The sequence below is a fragment of the Ursus arctos genome, unplaced genomic scaffold (genome assembly GCF_023065955.2).
Source record: "Ursus arctos isolate Adak ecotype North America unplaced genomic scaffold, UrsArc2.0 scaffold_27, whole genome shotgun sequence".
NCBI classification, from domain to species: Eukaryota; Metazoa; Chordata; class Mammalia; order Carnivora; family Ursidae; genus Ursus; species Ursus arctos.
In genome coordinates, this window is record NW_026622952.1 from 2768442 (window position 1) to 2790411 (window position 21970).

The 21970-nt window shown below is 50.1% G+C and overlaps 1 protein-coding gene across 5 annotated transcripts in view; it reads left to right on the forward strand.

Moving 5' to 3' along the window:
- ANK1 (ankyrin 1) overlaps nucleotides 1–21970 on the forward strand; it is a 210984-nt gene that overhangs the window by 92786 nt on the left and 96228 nt on the right. The window contains exon 1 of one of the 5 annotated variants that reach the window (XM_044379278.3): nucleotides 16324–16739. The exons of the other annotated variants lie outside the window; for them this stretch is intronic. Coding sequence (XP_044235213.2) covers nucleotides 16701–16739 — 39 coding nt within the window. The 5' untranslated portion in view covers nucleotides 16324–16700. Of the gene's footprint in view, nucleotides 1–16323; nucleotides 16740–21970 lie in introns of those variants that run through there. 5 annotated transcript variants of the gene reach the window in all.

Consider the following 21970-nt stretch of genomic DNA (forward strand, 5'->3'; position numbering starts at 1 on the left):
TTCCTCCTTGCCTTTTGTATTTGTCAGTGAATTTAATGACAAATATCAATCCCCGAAAAAAATACTCATGTGGTAGCTGGAAGCTTGAATTGTATTATAAAACTTACTGAAGAGGTGAAAATGTAAGATACCAAAGTTCACATGCACAAAACAGAATAATTATGGAACTGGCTGATTTTTTTTTTAAAGATATTACTTATTTGAAAGAGAGAGAGAGAATGAGCAGTGGGGGAGGGGCAGAGGGAGAGAGAGAGAAGCAGACCGCCTGCAGAGCAGGAAGCCTGATGCGGGGCTCAATCCCAGGACCTGGAGATCATGACCTGAGCCGAAGGCAGATGCCTAACTGACTGAGCCACCCAGGATCTCCTGGAACGGGCTAATTACATCCCCAAAAAAGTGTTTTGCTTTAAGAAGGAATTCACTAAACGCAGCTATTGCATTGAAGTTCTTCATGGAGTGAACAAGAGTAGGGCAGAAAAATACACGGACGTCTGTAGAGCTGAGCTAGCTGGAGATCAGAGTGAAAATGACCAGCCTCTCCTGCCCTGTGTTGTGTGGGGACATAAAGAGTTTTAGAGTCAACCACTGGGAAACAGTGGCTTACACACAGCTGGTCAGGTTTCTCCAAGACCGCTCAGAGCTCTTCCACGCTCCCTTGCTTTGAGAATCTCTGAGGGTAGAGTTTGTGTCTCCCCATACTTCCTCACCCAGTACACCCTTTGGGGTGGGGTGGGTGACAGGGCACAGGGCTGGTGGTCCCAGGGAGCACACTTTGGGAAACATAGTATCAGGCTACATTGAGAGGGTGGTGTTCAGATTTTCATTTTAGGAGAGACCCTGGTAATAGGAGCACAGATATAGGCAGGAAATCACCAAGGAAAGGGGTCTGGAATGCCATCTGGGGGAAACCTTGAAGGAACAAGGAGCAGAAAAGAAGAGTCTGGAAGAAAGTCCCTAATTGTCACTAGGGTGCCACTGGCAAGAGCAGAGAGTCACACCATGGTGTTCGCAAGGTCATGACCAGGTGAAAGGTGGGGTAGAAGTTAGAGGAAGGCAGATTGCCATCTAATGTGAGGAAGGACTTACCAACAGGTAGAATTCTCCGGAGAGTAGTGTCTGATCAGAGGCCTGTCAAAAACTTCCAAGGAAGGACAGCGGCATCGACCAGGACTAGGACTTAGATGTCCTTGGAAAGGAGAGCCTTGAATGATGTGATCATAAGATAAACAGCACAAAGAGGAAATGGGGTTTGGTGCTGTATTCACTTTGCTGAGGTTGACTACCTTACGTTATCTAATTTCTTTCTTTCTCCTCCTGGGTCTGTGGGGCCTTGATAATTTGCGTGGTTGGTTTAATAGCTCTCTGTGGAAATGAGAAAATCATTCAATCAGGGGAAATGCATTTGGGATGAGCAAAGGAGCTTTTTCCGGTGTGGATATTTTAGGAATGCCTACACCATGTAGTATATACAACGGTTAGAAATCTTGGGGCTTTCTGGTCAGCTGGTGTCTAATGATCAGGGCAATGAAATCCTTGAAATTTTATAAGCCGAATAGGATGGAATTCTTTCATCTAATTTGGGACCCAGATTTGCATTTTGTTTACTTAGATTTGCATAGGTGATTAGAGAGACCCAAACTCCAAATGTGTAAGACGAAGTAAAAATTAATATATGCAATGTACTATCTTTTGATTCAAATAAAGGGCTTATTGTTTGACTCACCAGGAGTCCCAGACCCCCTGAGATGGTTCTCGTAGGTGTTAGGAAATCCCTGGCGGGGGGGGGGGGGGGGGGGGGGGGGGCTTACGCTCTCTTGAGACAGGCCTACAGCCGGAACTGATTCAGTGTGATGCCCCCACTGGAAACACGATCTCGTTTGATGGAGGTGGAAACTGGGGAGCAGGAGGTTTAGGCGACTGGTTTGCCATCACTCACTGGTTCGTGGCAAACAAATAAGGAGAGATTCACGGAGGAAGCCTGAAGGGTAGCAGCTTTTTTTCTCCCAGTTTGAAACACCCACCCAAGAAACGGCAGGCCCATCCTTAGCCAGCACAGATGGATGACTTCCCTGCAACATGCCCAGTTTCTTTCTGGCCCTCCCTCTTGGCTTTGACAGTTTGCACGTTCGAGTTAACAGCTGGCTCTGGAAATACTCCCTCCTCCATCGGGCGGTCCCACGGCAGACGTACCCAGTCCCGGAACTGGGGTGCGCTGGGGGACAACTTAATGCCGGGAATGAGAAAGAGGGCGTGACAGGCAGGTCTCCTTGGTGAAGGGCTCTGGCGCCCTTAGGCTGGTACCAGGGGAAGGGGTGGGGTGGGCAGGCCTATGAATGGCCCCATCTCTCCAAACTCAGGACTCAGCAAGTAGTGACTAAACCCCTGTTTTGTAGCTAGCCATTTAAAATCCCGTGATTTAAATCCCCGGGTTGACCAGCTGCGCTCCCAGTTTGGCTAGGAGTTGTTTTGACTGCTCTGCCCTTGGCCTTAATTTAGATGGGGCCGGCCACTAGGCCCCAGGCGGCTGCTTCAGGCGAGGGAGTGGCCAACAGCCGTGGATCCCTCAGCCCCTCCCGAGTTTGCTCCTTACCCCCTGCACGTGTTCTCACCTCCCTAACGCTGGGCTCTGAGATCAGACCTGAAGCTGACAATGGCCCCCAATCCCTCTTGGCCTTGTAGACCTTCTGCCCTCCCCAGCCCTCCTCTCTCCTTGCTCCATTTGGTCCTCGCTGTCTGTGCCCTGTCCCAGTAAGGACAGGGAGAAGAGGACCCTGGAGCCCACTCTAGGGGTGAGGTCATGGAACACGCTGGACTAGAAGACAGAGGGCTTGGTCTCTGGTCCCACTTCTGCCATGACCTGTGACCTTGAGCCAGTCGTTCTGTCCTTCCAGGCCTGGAGATGAGGGGTTGTTTCCAGGCCCTGAAATCTATGCCTCTCCGGCTGTAATCGGAGGGTGCAGCTCGGAGTGCAGGTTGATTTCGACCTTTGTTGGGTTTGGGAATGACTGCATGCTTCTTCTTCTTCTGCAGAAGACAGCAGCGGTGTGTGAGGGGGAAATCAAAAGAGGGTAGAGAGGTAGGAAGTGTGGTGAGATCCGAGCCTGAGCACCCAGGGCTCGGGGAGCGTGGGAAGGTGGGTCCTGCCTGTGATCCCTGGGATGCAGCCCCCGAGCAGAAGACCCTGACACAACTGCGGGCTGGGGGTGGTTCCTGTGGTACCCGCCTGAAAGGTGTCTCTTGAGTGGCACAACGGTGCCTTTCCAAATAGGGAAGAGCCAAGAGGCGGGGAGCCTGACCGCGGGTGTGCGGGTGGTCCAAAGTGGGCTGACTGCTGGGAAAACGGCAGAGGGCGGGGGAGGCTGAGGGGGTCAAAGAGATTTCGGGCTGAGGTGCAAGGCCACAGATGAATCCCACTCCTCATCACTGACAAAACCTCTGACTGGTGTTCACCTCCTCTCTCAAGCCTTCCAAATAGAGCCCTCAGTTCCAACAAAAAGTGGTGACTCCCCCCCCCCCCCCCCCCCCCCCCCCCCGCCAAGAGGGAGACTCGCCACAAACAGAAGCAGAGGGCAGAGACATTTCTCTTCAGCATTTCTGGTCAGGGATTTCACCAGTTGTACAGTGAGGCATGACTGCAAGTTAAACGCCAAAGCGCTCGTGATTTTTTTTGTACGTGGCATGTTCTCTCCCCTCCCCCACCCCCATCTTGAAGTAATCTGTCCCATGAACTGTACCACAGCTGCCCACAGAAAAGACCTCTAGCAGCCCCTGCCCTCCTCACCATCCTCTCCCCTTACCTGGCCCCCAGCGCCAGAGTCTAATGCCCTCAGACTCGCTGTTTGTCTGGAAGTCTGAGGCTGCCCTGACAGGGACGGTCCCCGTGCACACGCGCACATAGACACACACACACACACACACACACACACACACACACACACACGAAGTGGCCTGGGCGGGTTCTGGAACCACTCAGGCCTTGGGCTCCAGGAAAACCATTACCGTGTGGGCCCAACAAGCATCGACCCACGGCGGGGGGTGGGGGGGTGGGGTAAGAATCCAGCGAAGGAGAGGAGTCTGCTCCTCTCCCCCTCTCCCTGGCTGTGGTGTAGGAAGATGTCTCACCCCCCCCCCCCCCCCGGAGGAGAGGAGAATAAGCTGAACTGTGCTATAATAATGAGTCACTCAGGTTAACTCAACAAACTCCTACAGGCATTTGAAAAATGTTAATGCTATTAATGAGTTCAGTCCGCGTCCAAGAGGAAGTAATTGGAAGTTACTGGTTAAAAATCGAGAGGAGGTGAACTTGGGCCTCCTATCCGGTGTGATTAGCCAGCTGCATTCCAGGGAGTCCCCGGGGAGGCCCCCCGGGGCTGTTTCAGCTGTCTGTGACTTCAGCTTCCCTGATTGGCCTCGGGACAGGGTAGGCCCTTCGCAAATGCAAAATAATAATTAGACTAAGTGGCCTGGACAAAGCCCTGCCCTGGCACGCACCAAGCGGCCATTAGAGAACAGAGACCTTCCCTGGTGTTCTCTCATTGCTTTCCCAGACAGAGCTGACGCCTCGTTTATTTATGGCGTCCTCAGAGTTCCTGGGCTTTCTATCCTTCCACAGTCTCGGTGTCCACGAGAGCCGAATGCTCGCAGGGGCAGGTTTGGCTCCAGATTGCAGAATTCAAATCCTGGCTCTACCACGTATATGCTGTGTGACCCTGGGCAAGTTTGTTAACCTCCCTGTGCCTCTGTTTTCCACTCGTAAAATAAGGACCATTAGAGCATGTACCTTCTGAAGCTGCTGTGAGGATTAAATGAGTTAGCGCTAGCATTGTTATTTAGGTTTTTTTGCATTTTCATTGGTAAGAGTAAATGGACTATAACATTTCCTTTTTAATAATATCCTTATCAATAAGGTTTTGATATCAAGATTATGTTGACCTTATAAAACAAGCTAGAAAGTTTATACTCATTTTCTGGAAGTTAGTGTAAGGTTGGAGTTATTTTTCCTTGGTGTATAAATCCCTCACTAATAAAGCCATCTTGGCTTATAGTTTTCTTTGTGGAAAGGTTTAATTGTGGGTTTAATATTTTTATTAAAGTCTAAGTAAGGGGGCGCCTGGGTGGCGCAGTCAGTTGAACGTCTCCCTTCGGCTCAGGTCATGATCCCAGAATCCTGGGATTGAGCCCCACATTGGGCTCCTTGCTTGGCGCAGAGCCTGCTTCTCTCTCTCCTCCCCACTTGTGCTCTCTGTCACTATCTCTGTCTCTCTCTCTCGAATAAATAAAATCTTTAAAAAAAAAAAGTCTCAGTAAGTTGCATTTTCTCAAGGAATTCTTTGTTTTTGAATTTTCAAATGTATAGACATTAATTGTTCATAATGTTTTTATTATTGTCTTCATGTCAAAAGGATCTGTAGTGATGTCCCTTACTTCATTCCTGACTTAGGTCCTTGTGCCTTTTCTTTTTCCTTGATCCATCTTCCCAGGGACTTACCAGTTTTATTAGTTATTTTAAAGAAGGGGCACCTGGGTGGCTCAGTCAGTTGTGTGTCCAATTCTTTTGATTTTGGCTCAGGTCCTGATCTGAGTCATGAGATCCAGCTCTGGGTCAGGCTTCACGCTCAGCAGGAAGTCTGCTTGAGATTCTCCCTCTCTCCCTCTCTCCCTTTCCCTCTTTCTCTCCCCCTGCCCACCCCCCACCCCACCGCATGTGTGCACACTCTCTTTCTCAAATAAATTATAAGTCCTTAGAAAAAATAAAGAAAAACCTTTGACTTAAAAAAGAGTTAGCACTTAGAGGATCTTAGAACAGCACCCACCCCATAGTAAGCACCCCCTGAATGTTACCTGCTGCTGTCTCTTTCTTTTGGTTCCTCACCAGTGAGTGCTTCTACCTTCTTGTCCAGTGGACATCACCAAAAGATGCATAGAATCTGTGGGTGTAGAACAGGGCACTCCTGACCCAGTAAGAGGCGTGTCTCAGTGGTGGCAGAGCGGTGGGATAGAGCACTAGAATGTTCCTTGACCACATCAAGATACCTCTCACCACCTAGGCACTTCTGGATACCACACACTCCACCTCTGCCTGTGTTCGGGCCTCTGCTCCAGCGTCACCTCCTCAGCGAGGCCGCCTGTGTCTGCCATGCATCCCACCTCACTCCCTGTCCTTTTCCCCGTGGGATTGTCCGTTGTGGGGCTTGCCACTTCCCTACCGGATCAGTATCTTGTTGCCCATCCATCCACTTCCGCGCCCTCCCATAAGAATGCAGGCTCTTTGAGGGCAGGATTTTTGTCTCTCTGTGCCGTGCTGGATCCTGAAGAGTGTCTGGCACCTAACAAGCATACAGATATAGAATTTTTTTTTAAATAAGCCCTGAGCCCAGTGTGGGGCTTGAACTCACAACCCCAAGATCAAGAGTCACATACTTCGCCGACTAATCCAGTCAGGCGCCCCCTTGCAGATATTTTTTGAGCCAATGAATGAATCCAACAACCATCATCTCATTTTCCTGTTTGCATAAAACCGTTGTGAGGGACGGAAACTCCCTTCGACCTCACAACAGGAGATATTTACAATGTTAAAAGCTGTGCTATCATTTGGAATGAATTATTCTTTTACATAATATTCACACAGTTCCCTAGAGTGGACATATTTCTTTTGTCGCCATACATATATGTGTGTATTTACAAGTGTTTGTTTCTGGATCCGTGTGTTCTATCTTCTGTAACCAAACACCTGGAGCGTGGGGGCCAGGGGGAGGTGCAAGTTGAAACTGATCCCATGATTTCCTAAAAACTGGCAGTCGGTCCTTAAGGTTTGATTCAAATCTCTCTGCTCAATAAAAGATGGCCCTGAGTGCTCTTGCCCCCTCTGACCTCAGCGCGTCTTATGGGAACCTCTCTTTCAGTTTTAGCTGGGCCATGGGACATCCCCTCCTGGACCTTCCACCCTTCTATTTTCCATACAGCGCATCTTTTTGTCTGCTAGTTTGCAGTCTTCCCAAGGGTGGTAACCATGGAATCTGCTGATTTCTGTCTTCCATCCGGTTCTTGGAGTGCACGTGGCAATTCACCAGTTCATGTCTGAATGGAAGGTTAAATGAATGAGACGCAGACCTATCAGCACCACCAAGTCTTATGTTGATAATTGATCTCTGTTACGCTCACCCTAAAAGCATCTGAGGGGCCAAAGGTCGATAAGGATATTGGCAATGATTTTCCTTTGGAAATGTTGATTGGCATCTTTGTATCTTATTTCAGAAATCCTGGAAATGTTTCTCTCTCTCTCTCTCTCTTGGCAAGAACCAGCTCAGTCATTATAGAAACGATAATGGGTTTTTTAGTGATACTTGGTTCACTGCCCACTTCTCTTGTTCTTTCTCCAATACTTAACATGCCTTTATTTAGGAGTTCAAGGTCAGGAGTGTTGAGAAAGGTCATTGTGAGAAACAGCTTGTAGAAGTACTTGTCAAGGTTGATTTTAGAGTACAAGGAAGATATTCACAAAGTCTAACATTTTAGATATGGAAAGAACATCAATACTTCTGTAACATTTTATTTCTTTAAAAAGATATGAAGCCAAGGTTTAAAAAGGGGCCATCTAGATATGTTTCATCATTGTACACATTAGAAATGTCAATGTCCAAATGAGTAACATACCTTAGGATTCACTCATTGTAGGTGGGGATTTCTGTGGACCAGCGGGACAGAGAGACATGCAGATGTGGCTGATTTATAACTTATTTCCTCACCTTTTATGTAAGTAATTATAAAAGGGGTGATATAAATACTGTATGAAATGATATCTCAAAGATTAGCCAGCCAGAATTCACAAGGGGATTAAATAGAAAGATAATGGTCTCTATTCAATTATTAAGACTAATATGATGAGCCCCATGTGAAATATTATGGGCGGCACCTGCTCTTGTTGCCCTGGTAGTAAAGAGGAAATAGGCCTGGGAAGTAGAAGGCAGATACCAAGGTGTTCTTCAGTGGTAACTGCTAAGTACGCTGTTGAAAGGAACTTAAGAGGATCTTGAAGGCAAGAGCCTATCTTCTTGTTGTCAGGTGGTGAGGAATGGCAAAATTCAGGAGATGCTAGGTAGGCCAGGTACTGGCTTAATTGGGTTTAATTGCTTTGAAATGTTTGGTCTCCGGGAAGAGAGAAGAAGCCCCTTCAGTCAGCATTTGGCCAGCTGGGTCTGCTCTGACCATCAGGGCTCCAGAGAAGGGGAAAGAGATGGTTTCACAGCAGAGGGTCCCTAAGGATTCACTACCTCATTATCCCTCCCAGGGTTGAGGACCCAGGGCCAGCTGTGGAGGCTTAGCTCCTGCTTCCTGGAGCTGTTCTCACCTGGCTCCAAAGGGGGTATTACTGAAGTTCCTGTGATAATTCTAGGGAACTCAGTTGGACTGGGATTAAAACCCATCTTATTGTTTCAAGACTCTGCATTTCCCCAACCCTTTGGGAAGAGACAGTCTTGGTTGGGTCCCCTCTCATTAAACCCTTTAGGGCCCAGGGTCACGCAAACATTTCGGCATCGAACTTGCCTCTGATCTGTGTCTGGGGTCTCTTTTGACTAGCGGGAATCCCAAATTAATAAAGAAGCCCTTAGCTGCACTCAGATTTCCAACACGGATCCATTCTTCCTGGAGAACACTGAATTTCACTTTTCTCACTTACCCCCCAAATACCTTAGCTCATATAATCAAGCAAAACCCAGAGCAGCTCTCTTCCCTCTGCTTCATGCCCTGCCCAGAGCACCATCGTGCTCTTGGGTGACTTTGGGCAAATTACTTCATGTTTTTGTGCCATAGCTTGTCTTCTGTGAGATGCGAATTCTAATGGCAGCTGCTCCCTAGGGGTGGTTGTAAATGCGCTGACATCTACAGCGCTCAGGACAGCATCTGGCTCTGAAGTCTTAGCTCCCATGATTTTCAGCGTCTTTCCCCTTCCTGCTCTTGTATCTGTACCTCATTGGCACCAGAGTGAAGTATTATGGGCCAGAGAGCAGGGAAGGGGGTCACAGGGCGTGATCTTCCCAGGCCCCAGTTCCTACTGGGGGTCTCAACACTACCTCCCCCGAGCTGGGGAAGCCTTGCTCCAGAGACTGGACGAACTTTGGGGAGCATGACCCCCTCTGGAATTCTTTCTGTAGGTCAGGCTGGCCATGGGCCACCCATTCCAGCTCTCTCTTTTTAGGGAGGATTGTTCAAATAAAGGAGAGGCCTGAGCAGATCTCCTGGCCAACCATGTAGGGCCATCTGAAGGAATACTTGGACATCCTTTGGAAAGTGAGCCATGGGGTCCACTGCCAAGAGTCAAGCCCATTTGGCAGTTTGGAAAAAAAAAAAAAAGTTGTCCATGTTAGCATGTCCCAGTGTGAAATGAGTTTGATTTTGCAGCTTCTTCGCATACCAGCAGGCTGCAGAGGAAGGTTTCCATAATGTGTGGGAACGCCGGACAGAGTGTAGTAAACTGGGCCATTCTGGCAGTGCGGCGCATACGTGTTTTCCAAAATGTGTGTAATTTCCGTCCTGAGTCTTGGGCTCCCCCGGTCGGCAGCCAGGCAATATGTTCTGAAGTGTGGGTTCTGAACGTAGCCAGTGCCTTACAAGAGTGGCGAGCAAGGAACGTGGCAACGGGACGCGGGCCAGCACGCTTGATGAGGGGGACGCCTTCAGACGTCTCTTTATGCACCCCGTGACATGTCAGCATCCTCCCGCCCTCAGCAGACAGATAGGCACCATTAAGGACCCGCCTGCCTCATTGCCTTGGGAGTGAGGAAGCACACTTGCTTGGTCGGGGCGGGGCTGGCAATTTCGTGCAAATGCAGACTGGGGGGGAAGCTGCGGGTGAGCCCTGGGGTGCAGGATCCTTTCCTGCCGCACAGCCCAGGGCTCTGCCCCACCTAGGAAATGACAGAGGTTCCGAGGCCGTTTCCACAGGGGCCATCACAGCATGGGGGGAAATGAACAATTTGGCCAACCAGCTCAGAACATCTGATTTTTTTTTTCATGGATGTGACTCATTTTAAAATCTGAATTGAATGAATTTCTTTGGCTTCCAGTTCGGCTAACCTTTCCTGAGCCTCTGGTGTGCGGTCTGTATCCTGCTAACACGCACTTATGTGGCTTTGACCCGGCCGGGCTGAAGCTCCCATTTGGCTGACTTGGGAACATAATCCTTTTCAACTTGAGAGACACGTATTCGTGCTGCTTCTGTGCTGGGCATGCAGATGTCGAGATGAACGAATATGAGAAGATCCCTCATCTCATACTTAGTTCCTTGCCTGGGTAGTCCTGGCTGGTTCCAGAACTGCTCAGCAGGCAAAAGCTTTTGCTATTCTCAAGGCATTGAGTTCTTTAGGAATTCCGGTTCTAGTTCTTCTCCAAACACAGAAATGGGTACTGAAGTTGAAATTTGTTATTGTACGTAAAACATTCTGCTCTCTTCATCTGGTTATTGGATGCGAAACAGTGATGTTTGGATGCCTCTTTGCTTCTCACTGTTGGGAAAATAATCCTGTCCCCTGCGGATTTGCCATTGGGGTCCACTCCCCTCCTTTCTCTCCAGCACAGGGGCAGGATTTCTGGGGTGCTGGGCACAGAGACCACTGGGGAGGTCAGGCTTTGTTGGTCCCTCCCATTGGCAAACTCTTGGCTGTGAGCGCAGCCTTGCTTCGGGGGTGGGGGGGTTGGGGGTTCCAGAGTACATAATTTGAAAATCAGAGAGGGAGGTGACAAGTATATTCAAAAGCACATTGATTTTTCACACCAGGAGTGGGGATATGCCAAAACAAAACAAAACAAAACCACTCAATACTGAAAAAAGTGGACCCGGAGTATAAAACCCTTTTCCAAATCAAGGACTCGCGAGGGGTCAAATTCCACTGAGGTCGAGTCAGAGTGCACATAAAACTAAAAAGATCCCTTTGGAAGGACAGTCATTATCTGGTCCCAGGAGTAAGGGGAAAGCCTGGGTGTATGTTAAGAGAAAATCCTGGATTCAGCCCGTCTCCCCCGGAGCAATCCCGGGTTTAATGTTGGTCCTCTCCGGATACCACCTTTCTCATGGGTTTAAAAATAGACTCCAGGCCTGCCAACCCTCTTAAAAGGAACATGATAGAGATCAGTGCCAGCGCGATGGGACCTGATACCCGGCTCTGATCGCCTCCCTAAATAGAGCCCACACTTGCGATCTCTTGCTCTGGTGAGGCAGGGCACCCAGGGCTACCCAGTTAGCCACTGAGTGCTCACCACACAAAATTAAATAGCAAAACAACCAAGACTGTCTTTTCTCCTTTCCCTTTCTTCTCTCACTATTGAAAAGCTTAAGAAGGAATTACAAGGTCTGAAGGGAGTCAGAGTGGATTTCTTAGTCCATTCAGCATAATAGCTACAGCACATATTCTGCGAAGTGCCTTCCTAATTAATTATTGGGCAGGGGGGTGGGGGCTAGTGCAGGAGGGTGCAACCGTGTCTCCGTGAGGAATAACATCTTCCCAGCAGCCATGCTCTTGATGGTTTACGAACTCCCCGGGGTGGTTGATGGCTGGCTCCGCTGGCGATAAAGGAGCCTGCCTTTCTCAGTAAAGGGTGGAGTTCCTGGTACCCACCCTTATCCACTGTGCGCAGAGGCTCCAGGAGCTGGGGCAACTCCCTGTGTGCATGAGGGCCCAACCAGATAGAAGACTGGTTGAGGCAAAGCTCTGTTTGTCGGAAGGCCACGGGGCAGCCAGAGGCAGGAATGCCACCAAGGGAACTGTCAGATGCGTGGCTCGGGAGCGGGGCTTGAGCTGGACATACGACTGGAGACTTCTTCACCACAGAGGAAATGGATGCTGAAATGGTGCATGATAAGCCCAAGGGGGTCTAGTCGCTGCAGCAGAGTGCTGGGGGCTCTTGGGGGTCCTGTTCTCGGCCATGGATGTTGGACTTTGGGGAAGCTCTCCCTAGGCCCTAATTTTCCACAACAGAAACAAAGCAACACCCCATACCTCTGGGGGTGGGGGAGTTCACCTTTGACAAAAGTTTTAGTTGAGAAGAAGGAAGGGAGAGGAGGAGGGAAAAGGGGGTCAATTGTCATTTTACTGAGCACCTGCTTTGTGCCCCATAATGGTACTGGGCATTTTTCATGATTTTCCTAATACCTGGAGAAGTGAGTCACCTTATTTTCATTTTACTGAGGGAGAAACCAACACTTCGAAAAGTTATTTCCCTTATCAAAAGTCACACAGCTCAACAGCAGCGGAGTGGGCCTACTGCCTTTGAGAATTGTAAGGCTGCCCAGAAAAGCAAAGAGTGCTATTGTCATTAACTTAGTTCCAAGTCTGAGGGTTAAACCAGGGGAGCAGGAGGGGCTCGTGTGTCACTCAGTGAATGGCAGGGGAGAGCCTTTTTGCCAGGGCCTGAGGTGCCAGGGAGGCCCCTCTCTGGAATCCTGGGTCTGCACTCAATTTGCCAGCTCTCATGTTCCTTTAGAGAGGAGCCAGCTTGGATCTAGGCTGGCCGCTGCCTGAAGCTGCCTGTTCCTGTTCTCCCAGCACGTTCTGTGGAGACACGGTCATCTGAGAATCCCACGCACCTGAGAATCTTTGCTCCAGGCTTTTGAGCAAAAAGCCATGTTCTCCCAGTTTCTGGAAGAGCTAGATTCATGGAGGAATCATGGCAGGGGCCCCATAAACTGTCCTGGGCTCCCACTCCCCCCCGGGGTTTCTGTGTCACAAGTGAATAGCTTGGCTTTCTTCTCCCCACAGAGCTGGAAGTGGCCTAGGGACAGGCCCCCCAGCTGGAGCCTCTAGCACCATTAGGCCTGTCTGCAAGGGACCGTCAGAGACAGTGGGTAAAATATTTAGTGAGATTAGAAAAAAACCTGTAGACGCCGCGAACCTACAGGCTAGAACAAGTGGTCCCGTGTCCTTCCTGAGAAGCCCCGGGTTTTTCTCTAGCCCATCAATTGCTTTCTGTCGCTTTAGTTTGATTTCAGGGACGCGCACTGGCAGATCTCACGGACACCCTCAATTCCTGCAGGAAAAAATGCAGCCCTCAGGTTTGGAAAGGAAAGGAAATAGGCAAGGAGCAGGATGGTTATTTGTTGTCTGAGGGTGTGGTCGTGATGGAGGGCACAGGAGGGGCAGGCAGTTCATAGGGAAAATAATAATCCCTTATCTTTCCGAATGCCTAGAGCCCCAAGACTCCGCGGTTAGTCATGGAGTTTCCCCTGTGCGTCTGTACACCTTATCGAATGGTGAGCTATCTGTCTCTGCTCTCCTGAAGGATCCCAGCAAAGATTCAGCCCTTTCTGAATAATGAGTTTTATTAAGTCACATGCCCGACAGCTGGAAAGTTCTGTCTAAATGTCTAATGGAAATCTTCTCCACATCAACTTAACCCCATGGCTTCCCATTTCCTCATGACGGTGGGTATGCCCTCTTTAAACATCAGTCGGCAAGCATTTATGGGCACCACTGCCCAGCACTGGGCTGCTCCCATAGGGGAGCAGGTGGGGAAGGGGAGAGGTTGGGAATAGAGAACATTTGAACCAAGCTACTTCTGCCTGGAAGAAGCATCATGGTGACCATGCCTGGGAAAGGCACCATATAATCAGGCCAGTCCTGGGGTTCCGGGCTCTTGTGCTAGAGGACTTTACATCCGAAGTGCCATATCCTTTAGCCTTCTCTTCTTTAATGCTAACCACTTCAGCTCCTGTAACCTTGGGTCTTACTGAGCAACACGTATGAAATTGTTTCCTCTCTTCTCTTGGGCCTCGCCTCTCCGCCTATTCAGGTTGCAAAGCCTCAAAGTAATGAGGTCATGGCTGACGTCAAGAATTCTTGGCAGCCCAGAATACTCAGGTCCTCTGATCGCACCTCAGCATCTTTCCCATTACTCCCACGGTACTCTGTGAGAGTACTCTCCTCTGTAGTCAGCTTCCGGTCCACTGTAACTGTGTCGTCCTTTCTCTTTGTGATTGTGTATAACCCATAGCATTGCAGGGTCCAGAGGACACTGGGCTTAAGAGTTAAAAGATCTGGGGGGCACCTGGGTAGTGCAGTCATTAAGTGTCTGCCTTCGACTCAGGGCATGATCCCGGTGTTCCGGGATCGAGTCCCACATCGGGCTCCTCCGCTGGGAGCCTGCTTCTTCCTCTCCTACTCCCCCTGCTTGTGTTCCGTCTCTCGCTGGCTGTCTCTCTGTCACATAAATAAATAAAATCTTTAAAAGAAAAAAAAGAGTTAAAAGATCTGGGTACCAAAATTGCACTGGGAATGTTTTAGTATTTAACTTTGAGTATTTCACTTTACTTGCAAGGTCTTAGTTTACCTCACCTTTAAAACAGACATTCTGTATATAAAGAACCCTTAAAATTCAATAATAAGGAAACAAACAACCCGATTTTAAAACGGGCAAAGGATTTGAACAGATACACCATCAAAGAAGATATGTGGATGGCGAGCAAGCCCCTGAAAAGATGTTTAACACCATTAGCTATTAGAAAAGGCAAATGAACCGCACAGAGAACTACTACACATCTATTAGAATGTCTGAATTAGGACTGACCACCCCAAGTATTGTCAGCCATGTGGACCAGCTGGCAGAGGGGAGGCATTATGATGCCAGAGGAAACTTTTGGAGGTGATTCTGGAGGTTCGTTATCTGGATCGTAGGGACGGTTTTATGGGGGGTATGCATAAACCAAAACTTACCAAATTGTACATTTTACATATGCTGTTTGTGTTATGTCAATTAAATTCGGTAGAGCAGTTAAAAAAAATAGTCCATCTTTTATCGCGCGAGTCAATTCTATCAGTGTTTTTGAGAGTATCGTACATATTACTCATCTTCCATTTGAGTAGGGCGTTTTCTCTGTCTCTCTAAATATTAATGCTGGAACGGTGCTTTAGAATCCCTTGAGCTATTCCACTGGGCTATGATCAGGGCTGTTCCAGTAAGCATAATTTATTAATTGAAGCTCTCTCTGTAGAGCATTTTAGCAAATCTGAGAGGCAGGTTTAAGAGGCGTGGGGCCAAAGACCTGTAGGGATGTATGTTTTAACATTTGCATGGGGTGCGGAGGGGCTGGGGTGGCTTCCCACACCCAGACACCTTCCCTTTGGGACAGTGGGGCAGAGGTGGCCTGGCATGAAGTTCATCCTCTAATGATGTTGAAGGTCTCGGACCTGGAACATTCTGAGGCTGCAGTCTTCAAGTGCCAGTTTTTTCACCCCCATGGGGAGGCGTGAGCTGCATTATACACTTCAGATCACTCTTTCTTGACAACATACTGACCTCATCTCTTGATCTTTATTTATCCCACTTATTTGGGACTTTGCCTTAATTGTTGAATGGCTTTGAAGAGCACTTCACTTTGGAAAACACCCAGAGTTTTTTCTAACCTTCAGGAGCGTGCTCCACATTACCTATTCCTGGCCCTGAGTACACTTTCGTTAGGAATCTTGCCAGTGCTGTTAATGGAAGGGCTTTGGGTCCACTGGACCCTCCTTTTACTGGTGGTGAGCATGGTCCCGACCCTTTACCTCTCTGGGCTTAGTTTCTTTGTCCCTACAACCATAATAGCACCACCTACCTTACGGAGGATTAATTGAGGTAAGGCAATATGTCCATCACCTAACACGTGCTCAGTGCATTAATTCCTCACCGATACACACACCTCTACCATACCGATGTGTCAGGGCAGGAGGGGTGGGAAAAGAGCATTTGGTATGGTGTCTAGGCTGCTATTTGAAGACAAGGTGAAGCCGGGCTCCCATGCTCTGAACAGTTTTGCCAGGGGCCTGGTTACCTGGCGTTACTTTTGCTGATCCCTTGTTATCACCTGTTCTTAACAATCTGGCATCTCCCCAAGGCTTAGCCGCCTTGCCCCCCCAACATGCTTTTGACATCTGCCCCTGAAATGACCTCAGGAAAAGGTGAGGCTGGTCCCGAAAAACTGGGCGCTTACTCCAGCCTCCTCGGGTGGTGTTTCATTAACCCTGCAGACTTGAGGGATGAGGGAGATGGTAGTAACAGATCTGTGCCCTGCCTCTCAGCTCCATTTCGCATCGCGGCTCTCTGGCAGAATCTGGAATAGGCTGATTAGCTGGTATCTCAGGACACGGTGTAAGAGCTCAAAACATGCAAATTGGTTATGGGGCATAAATAGACTTTGCTGAGCTCACCCTGGCCGTCTTTGCAGGCTCCGGGGCCCGTTCACTAGAGCAGTCGGGGTGGCGGGAGGCAGGGCGGGAGCGCCATGCAGCTTGGAGCTCCTCACCTCCATTGGACGTGTGTGCCTCCCTTCTGCAGAGGCAGGACGCTCGCTCCCCGCCCGTCCGGCCGGCACCTGCAGCTGGGGCCGCACCCCCACCCGCACCCTCCACGCACCCCCTCCGCTGGGCTTGGCAGCAGGTGCCTTCTCTCCGGAGATCGCTTCGCATTAACTTTCCCATCTGACATAATAATGGAGAGAAAATGAAGAGATCCCATTAGCGGCTGGCTAGCTGGCTGGAGGGCTAGCGGGCGAGCGCGGGGTCCGGGCGCCGGAACCCGCGCCGGAGCCGGAGCCCGAGCCCGAGCCGAGCGGAGGGAGCCTGTATTTTTAGCCAGATGCCGCGTAACTTGCTGGCGCTCCCCGCGCCGCCGAGCAGATAACGGGGGAGGGGGAGCAGGGAACCGGGCTCGGATTTCAGCGCGGGCGCCGGACGATGGCAGCGAGACAGGGCAGGTCCGGTCCAGACCCTGCGGTGAGTGGACGGCCTGCTCGCGGCCGCTCGGGCGGGGAGCTCGGCGCGCGTTGGGCCGCCGCCGTGCGGGGTCCGGGCCGCAGCGCCCCTGGCCGCGGGCTGCGGGTCCCGGCGGGCTCGGCGGACGCCAACTTTCCGGGCGGGTGCGGGGACGCGCGCCGGCGGCCCTTCTGCTGCCTCACGCCGGCCGGGCGCCTAGGCTTCTAGCAGGATCCAGAGGAAAATTCCTTTGGCCTGGAGGCTGCCGCCGCGAAGGGGCCGGTGGCGGGAGGCGGCCTGACCTGTGGCCGGCCCGGGTGAGGCGGGCGCACGCGGGAGCGCGGGGGAGGAGACCAGGGCGCTCGGGGCCCTCGCTGAGGCTGCGTCCCCTCGCCCCGGAGGACAGTCCCGCCGAGAGGGTTTGCTGCTGGGGACCCACCCCCACTCGCACCCGCGGGGATGCCAGTGCCCTGGCCTTGGCCTTGGCTGGAGAGGGGGCCGCCTCTCCCGCCGCACATCTGACCCCTCAACCTTAGAAACCTTAGTCCGCCAGGTCCGGAGCTAGCGGGAAATGAATGGGGATGAGAGGAAGGCAGACCTGTTATGTGCTGGGGTGCTTTCCCCGTACCCTGTCATCCTCAGGGCCCCCCAGCCAGCCGTGTATCATCCCTGTTTTGGCAATGGGAAAATTGAGGTTTGGGAACTTGTAGGAGGCACAGCATCAAGTGGCAGACCGGGGATCATGCCAGGTCTTCCCAGCATCAGGGTCGACTCTGGCTCCACAGACATCACTGCATCACCCAGCCTCTAAGGCCAGAGGCAGGAAGTGCCCTGGCTTGGGCAGGGCTTTTCCCAAGGCCTGGCAGTTGTGTTGGGAGATTACAAGGGAACCCCGCCCGGGACTCCTGCTTGCACCTTTTATTTCCTTAATGACACCTTTAATATGTTCATTCTACCTTTGCCAATGGCAGTCTGACTGGGGCTCCTGGAGACAGTTGGGGAAGCATGACTAGCATAACTTTCTGGAAAGAAAAATGAAAAACTTAATGAAAACACACGCTGTGGCCCAGGGTTCACTTCTGTTTGTAGCCGGTGCGATAAAGGCAGGGGCGACACAGGTGTGCTCACTGGCTGGCGCTGGCAGTTCTTCCTGCAAGGCCTGGGGGAGGGGGGGCTCCTAGGAATAGCAAGGTGCTGAGTATGAAGGAGCTGTCAGACGTGGGGGCAACCCCCAAACACAGCAGACAGCTCCTTAGTCGTGTAGATCTACCACAGCAACACCCCCCCCCCCCAAGGATCTAGAATCTCTTCCTGGGAGTCCTGACAATGGCCTTATTAAAGAAACTGCATTTTGCTCAAACAAGACCCCTAGAGAAAGAGATATTATCTTATTTCTGTTATCTTATCACTGTTTACTGATAATAGCTCAGTTTCCATTCACCTTTTTAGACATGAATTTTGCACTAAAAGAACTTGAGAAACTAATTCATGATTTGTCCTGGCAAACTTGGATGGGCTCAAGCCCCAGAGAAGGTACAAAGAGGCCCTGGGATTCTCTTACTCGGCCTGAAACTCGACTGCGCTTGGCCTCTGGCGTTGGTGGAGCCTTCCGTGCTGGTGTGTTCCAGGCACGCTGACATTTCGTAGTGTGCTTCCGGCCTCTCCCTCCCAGGACACTGGAGCCCCCTGGGCTACTTATCTATTGCTATATTCGTATCACCCCACTCAGGAAGTGCAAGTTTAATAATAGTCTGGGTGTCTCAGGTAACCAAGGGATCACCTCCCTTTTCCAAGCAGACCTGATGAGAACACAAGGCCCTTCCTATCTCCTCCATTACTTCCTCCTGAAGTGAGGGCCAAAGTGGGCACGGCCTCTGAGCGCAGGAGGAAGGCTTCCTCCCGCAGAGCTGAACTTGAGAGAAACATTATGAGCACTAAAAGTGATTGGCCCATGGGGCAGCATAGCACAGGGTGAAGAGAAAGACCCTGGAGTTCGGCTACTTGGATTCAAATCCTGGCCAAGCCATGCATTAGCTGTGTGACTTTGGATAAGTTACTTAACTTCTCTGTGAGTCATTCACCTCATCTATGCAGAAGAGACAATAAGTGCACCTGCCTCCTGGGATTATTGCGAGGAGCAAATGAGCCAATTTATGTAAAGTGTCTAAAACATAGTAAGGGATTTAAAAAGGCAAACTTGGGACGCCCAGGTGGTTCAGTCACTTGAGCGTCTGCCTTCGGCTCAGGTCATGATCCCGGGGTCCTGGGCTCGAGCCCTGCATCGGGCTCCCTGCTCGGCAGGAAGCCTGCTTCTCCCTCTCACATTCCCTTTGCTTGTGCTCCCTCTCTCACTGTCTCTCTCTGTCAAATAAATAAATAAATAAATAAAATCTTGGAAAAAAATAAAAATAAATAAAATGAAGCTCAAGATGAGGAAGGGGCAAAGACACAAGCAGGCAGCCTTCGTGGGGTGCTTAGAGGGAGGGCAGCTCCTCGGCGTGACGCAGGGTTCAGGGCCCTTGTGGACTGGTTTTCTGGAACACAGTGAACAGCCTCCTTCAGGTCCTCTATCTAGTTTCCTCGAACAGAGAGGCCTCGCTGAGGCTGCCCCACATCCCAGGGACAGGTGGGACTTGGGGAGGGCCACGAATTCTGCTCCAATTTATCAGAGCCCAGAGATAGTCTGGTTAGCATTTTGTCTTTATTGCCATTGTTGTTTTTCTGGTTAGTGTCTACTCCAGTAAACATTCTAAATGGAACGTGTTGGATTCTTTTGACTCTCTTTCTGCCCTATTGGATTACACAGACTGTTCCTGGATGCACCAGGAAATTGCACCTGGGACAGGTCATCGACTTGGAGGTAATTGAATTAGATAGATGGACAGCATGGGCTCGGAAGAACAAGATGGTGAGAATGGGTCTCATATTCCAACCAGGGTCATTTGTTCCATGGCTTAAATATCCCTGGGCACCTAGGAGGTACTCCCTGAACACTAGTGCAATGAATCAACGAGTGCGTGTATGCATGCACGAGTGACCCCTTTATAACTCCGTCACTTTGTTTTTCAAATCATGAGGGCAGGGACCTATATTCTGATTTTCTATTCTATTTCTTTTTGCCCTAGCAGAATCCTGGGTTTGAAATAGGACCTCAGCAAATATATTGTACAATTAAACTGAGTGATATACACAGTGGGAGTGACACCATTATCTATAATTCACCTGTAAGATACCCTGAGGATCCTGCTAACGTCCTGACTACTCTATGCCAGAGAAGACCAAACGGAAAATGAAAAGGCCTTAGCAATTGAACTTCACCTCTAACTATATAGGTGACTTTAGCCAGTCACTTTATTCTTACCATTGGTTTTATTGTCCCCAAAAGGAAGGACTGGGATGAGATGGTCCCATTCTCGAGGCCTGTCTTGGGCTTAATACAGCCCTCAGGGTTAGAGCTGGGACCTGCCTGGGACCCTATCCCTGCCACGGATTAACTGTTTGATTGGCAAAGGCATGTGGCTCCTCCCAGGCCCTACAATCTGTCAGGGCTGCCTTAGGTTTGAAATTGCTGGCGATGCATCTCGGGGTCAAAGGCAGCGGACGGGCTTTCATCAGGGAGTCTTGGGCTGAATCCCTGGGTATTAACTAACTGCAGAACCTGGGCAAGTTATTAACCTCTCCAAACCTCGGCTTCATCACCTCTAAAATAGGGATGTTAATTGTACCTCCCTGACCGGTTGCAGTAAGGATGGAAAGATACCATGTTGGTAAGACATCTGCCCAATTACTGTTGTAATTTCATTCTTACAGCATACAAACCACACAAACTATTTTGGCCTCTGCAGCCTACTCTCAATTGGGCTTTCCTTACCCTCTATTTATTTGCTTGCTTGTCTGTCTGTCTGTTTATCTGTCATAAATATTCTGCTTCACCCCAAACAGTCAAGCCGTATCACGTTGCACTATTTTTACCCGCCATGCTCAGCTTTCCGTCCTGAATCCTATCATTGTGCTGCGGAAGGTAGTGTGGGTAGGTGGGATAGGTGGGAGATATGTCTCTCAAATACTGTCGTTCTTGGGGAATCATTTAGTATTTTTCCTAATAGTTGAATCCAGACAGACTTTCTGATTCGGCAGGTACAAAGAGACATTTCTCTGATGGATTAAACCTGGAGTCTGATTGCTCTGGGAAACTAGCTCTTGGGGAACCAACAGAGTGATCCTCATTTCTGAGATATTTCCCCCACCACAGATGCCTAGCCGAGGAGCTAATGGGGACATTCAGGGCCTTGTGTTTTTGGCCAAGGGGGATCGTGGTCTAGCAGACATTTTAAGCTTTGAAGGATTTCCAAAGAGGTAGAAAATCTAGTCCCTGACCCAAGAAGTAAACAGTTTGGCTGGGGAGACAGAGAAAGATGTATTTAAGATACATTTTTAAAATAAAAAATCAAGCTCTTGTTTCTAGATTTAAAGATGGTAAACACTGAGTGTCCAGGGACAGCATCATAGAGGAAATAGGAGCCGAGTGGACCTGGATTGGAATTAGCAAATGAGAGTGTCAAAGGGCTGCAGGTTCCCTTGAATAATCTGGGTGTGGGCCTGGAGGCAGACAGCCTGCGTATGCCACGGGAGGAGAAAGAAGGAAAGAGAACGGGATTCTTCTGCCAGCTGTGTTGGGGGCAGTGAGATACAAGTGTGTGTATGGTGTTTTTGTTTTTTGTTTTTAAAGATTTGTTTATTTATTTTGGGGGGGCGGAGGGGGAGGGAGACAGTATTTTTTTAAAGATTTTATTTGACGGGTGTCGGGGAGAGCACAAGCAGGGGAGCAGCACGCAGTGGGAGAGGAGAAGCAGACTCCCCACTGAGCAGGGAGCCCGACACAGGGCATGATCCCAGGACCCCGAGATCACGACCTGAGCCGAAGGCAGATGCTTAACCGACTGAGCCACCTGGGCACCCCAAGGGAGGGAGAGTCTTAAGCAGACTCCACCCTGAGCGCACAGCCCAACCAGGGCTCTACCCCAGGACCCTGAGATCACGACCTGAGCCAAAACCAAGAGTCGGACACAAAGCGACTGCGCTGCCCCCTCCAGGCGCCCCCCCTCAAGTGTGTGTCTGTTGTGAACAGGCAGACGCAGAGCTTGGGTTTGAGCTTCTATAACGGGGCTGGGGTGGGGGCATGTGGGGCCTGGAATATGAGAGGGTTGGCAGGAAATCAGGACTTTCAAAAGATCGGCAAGGCAGGTGGAGTG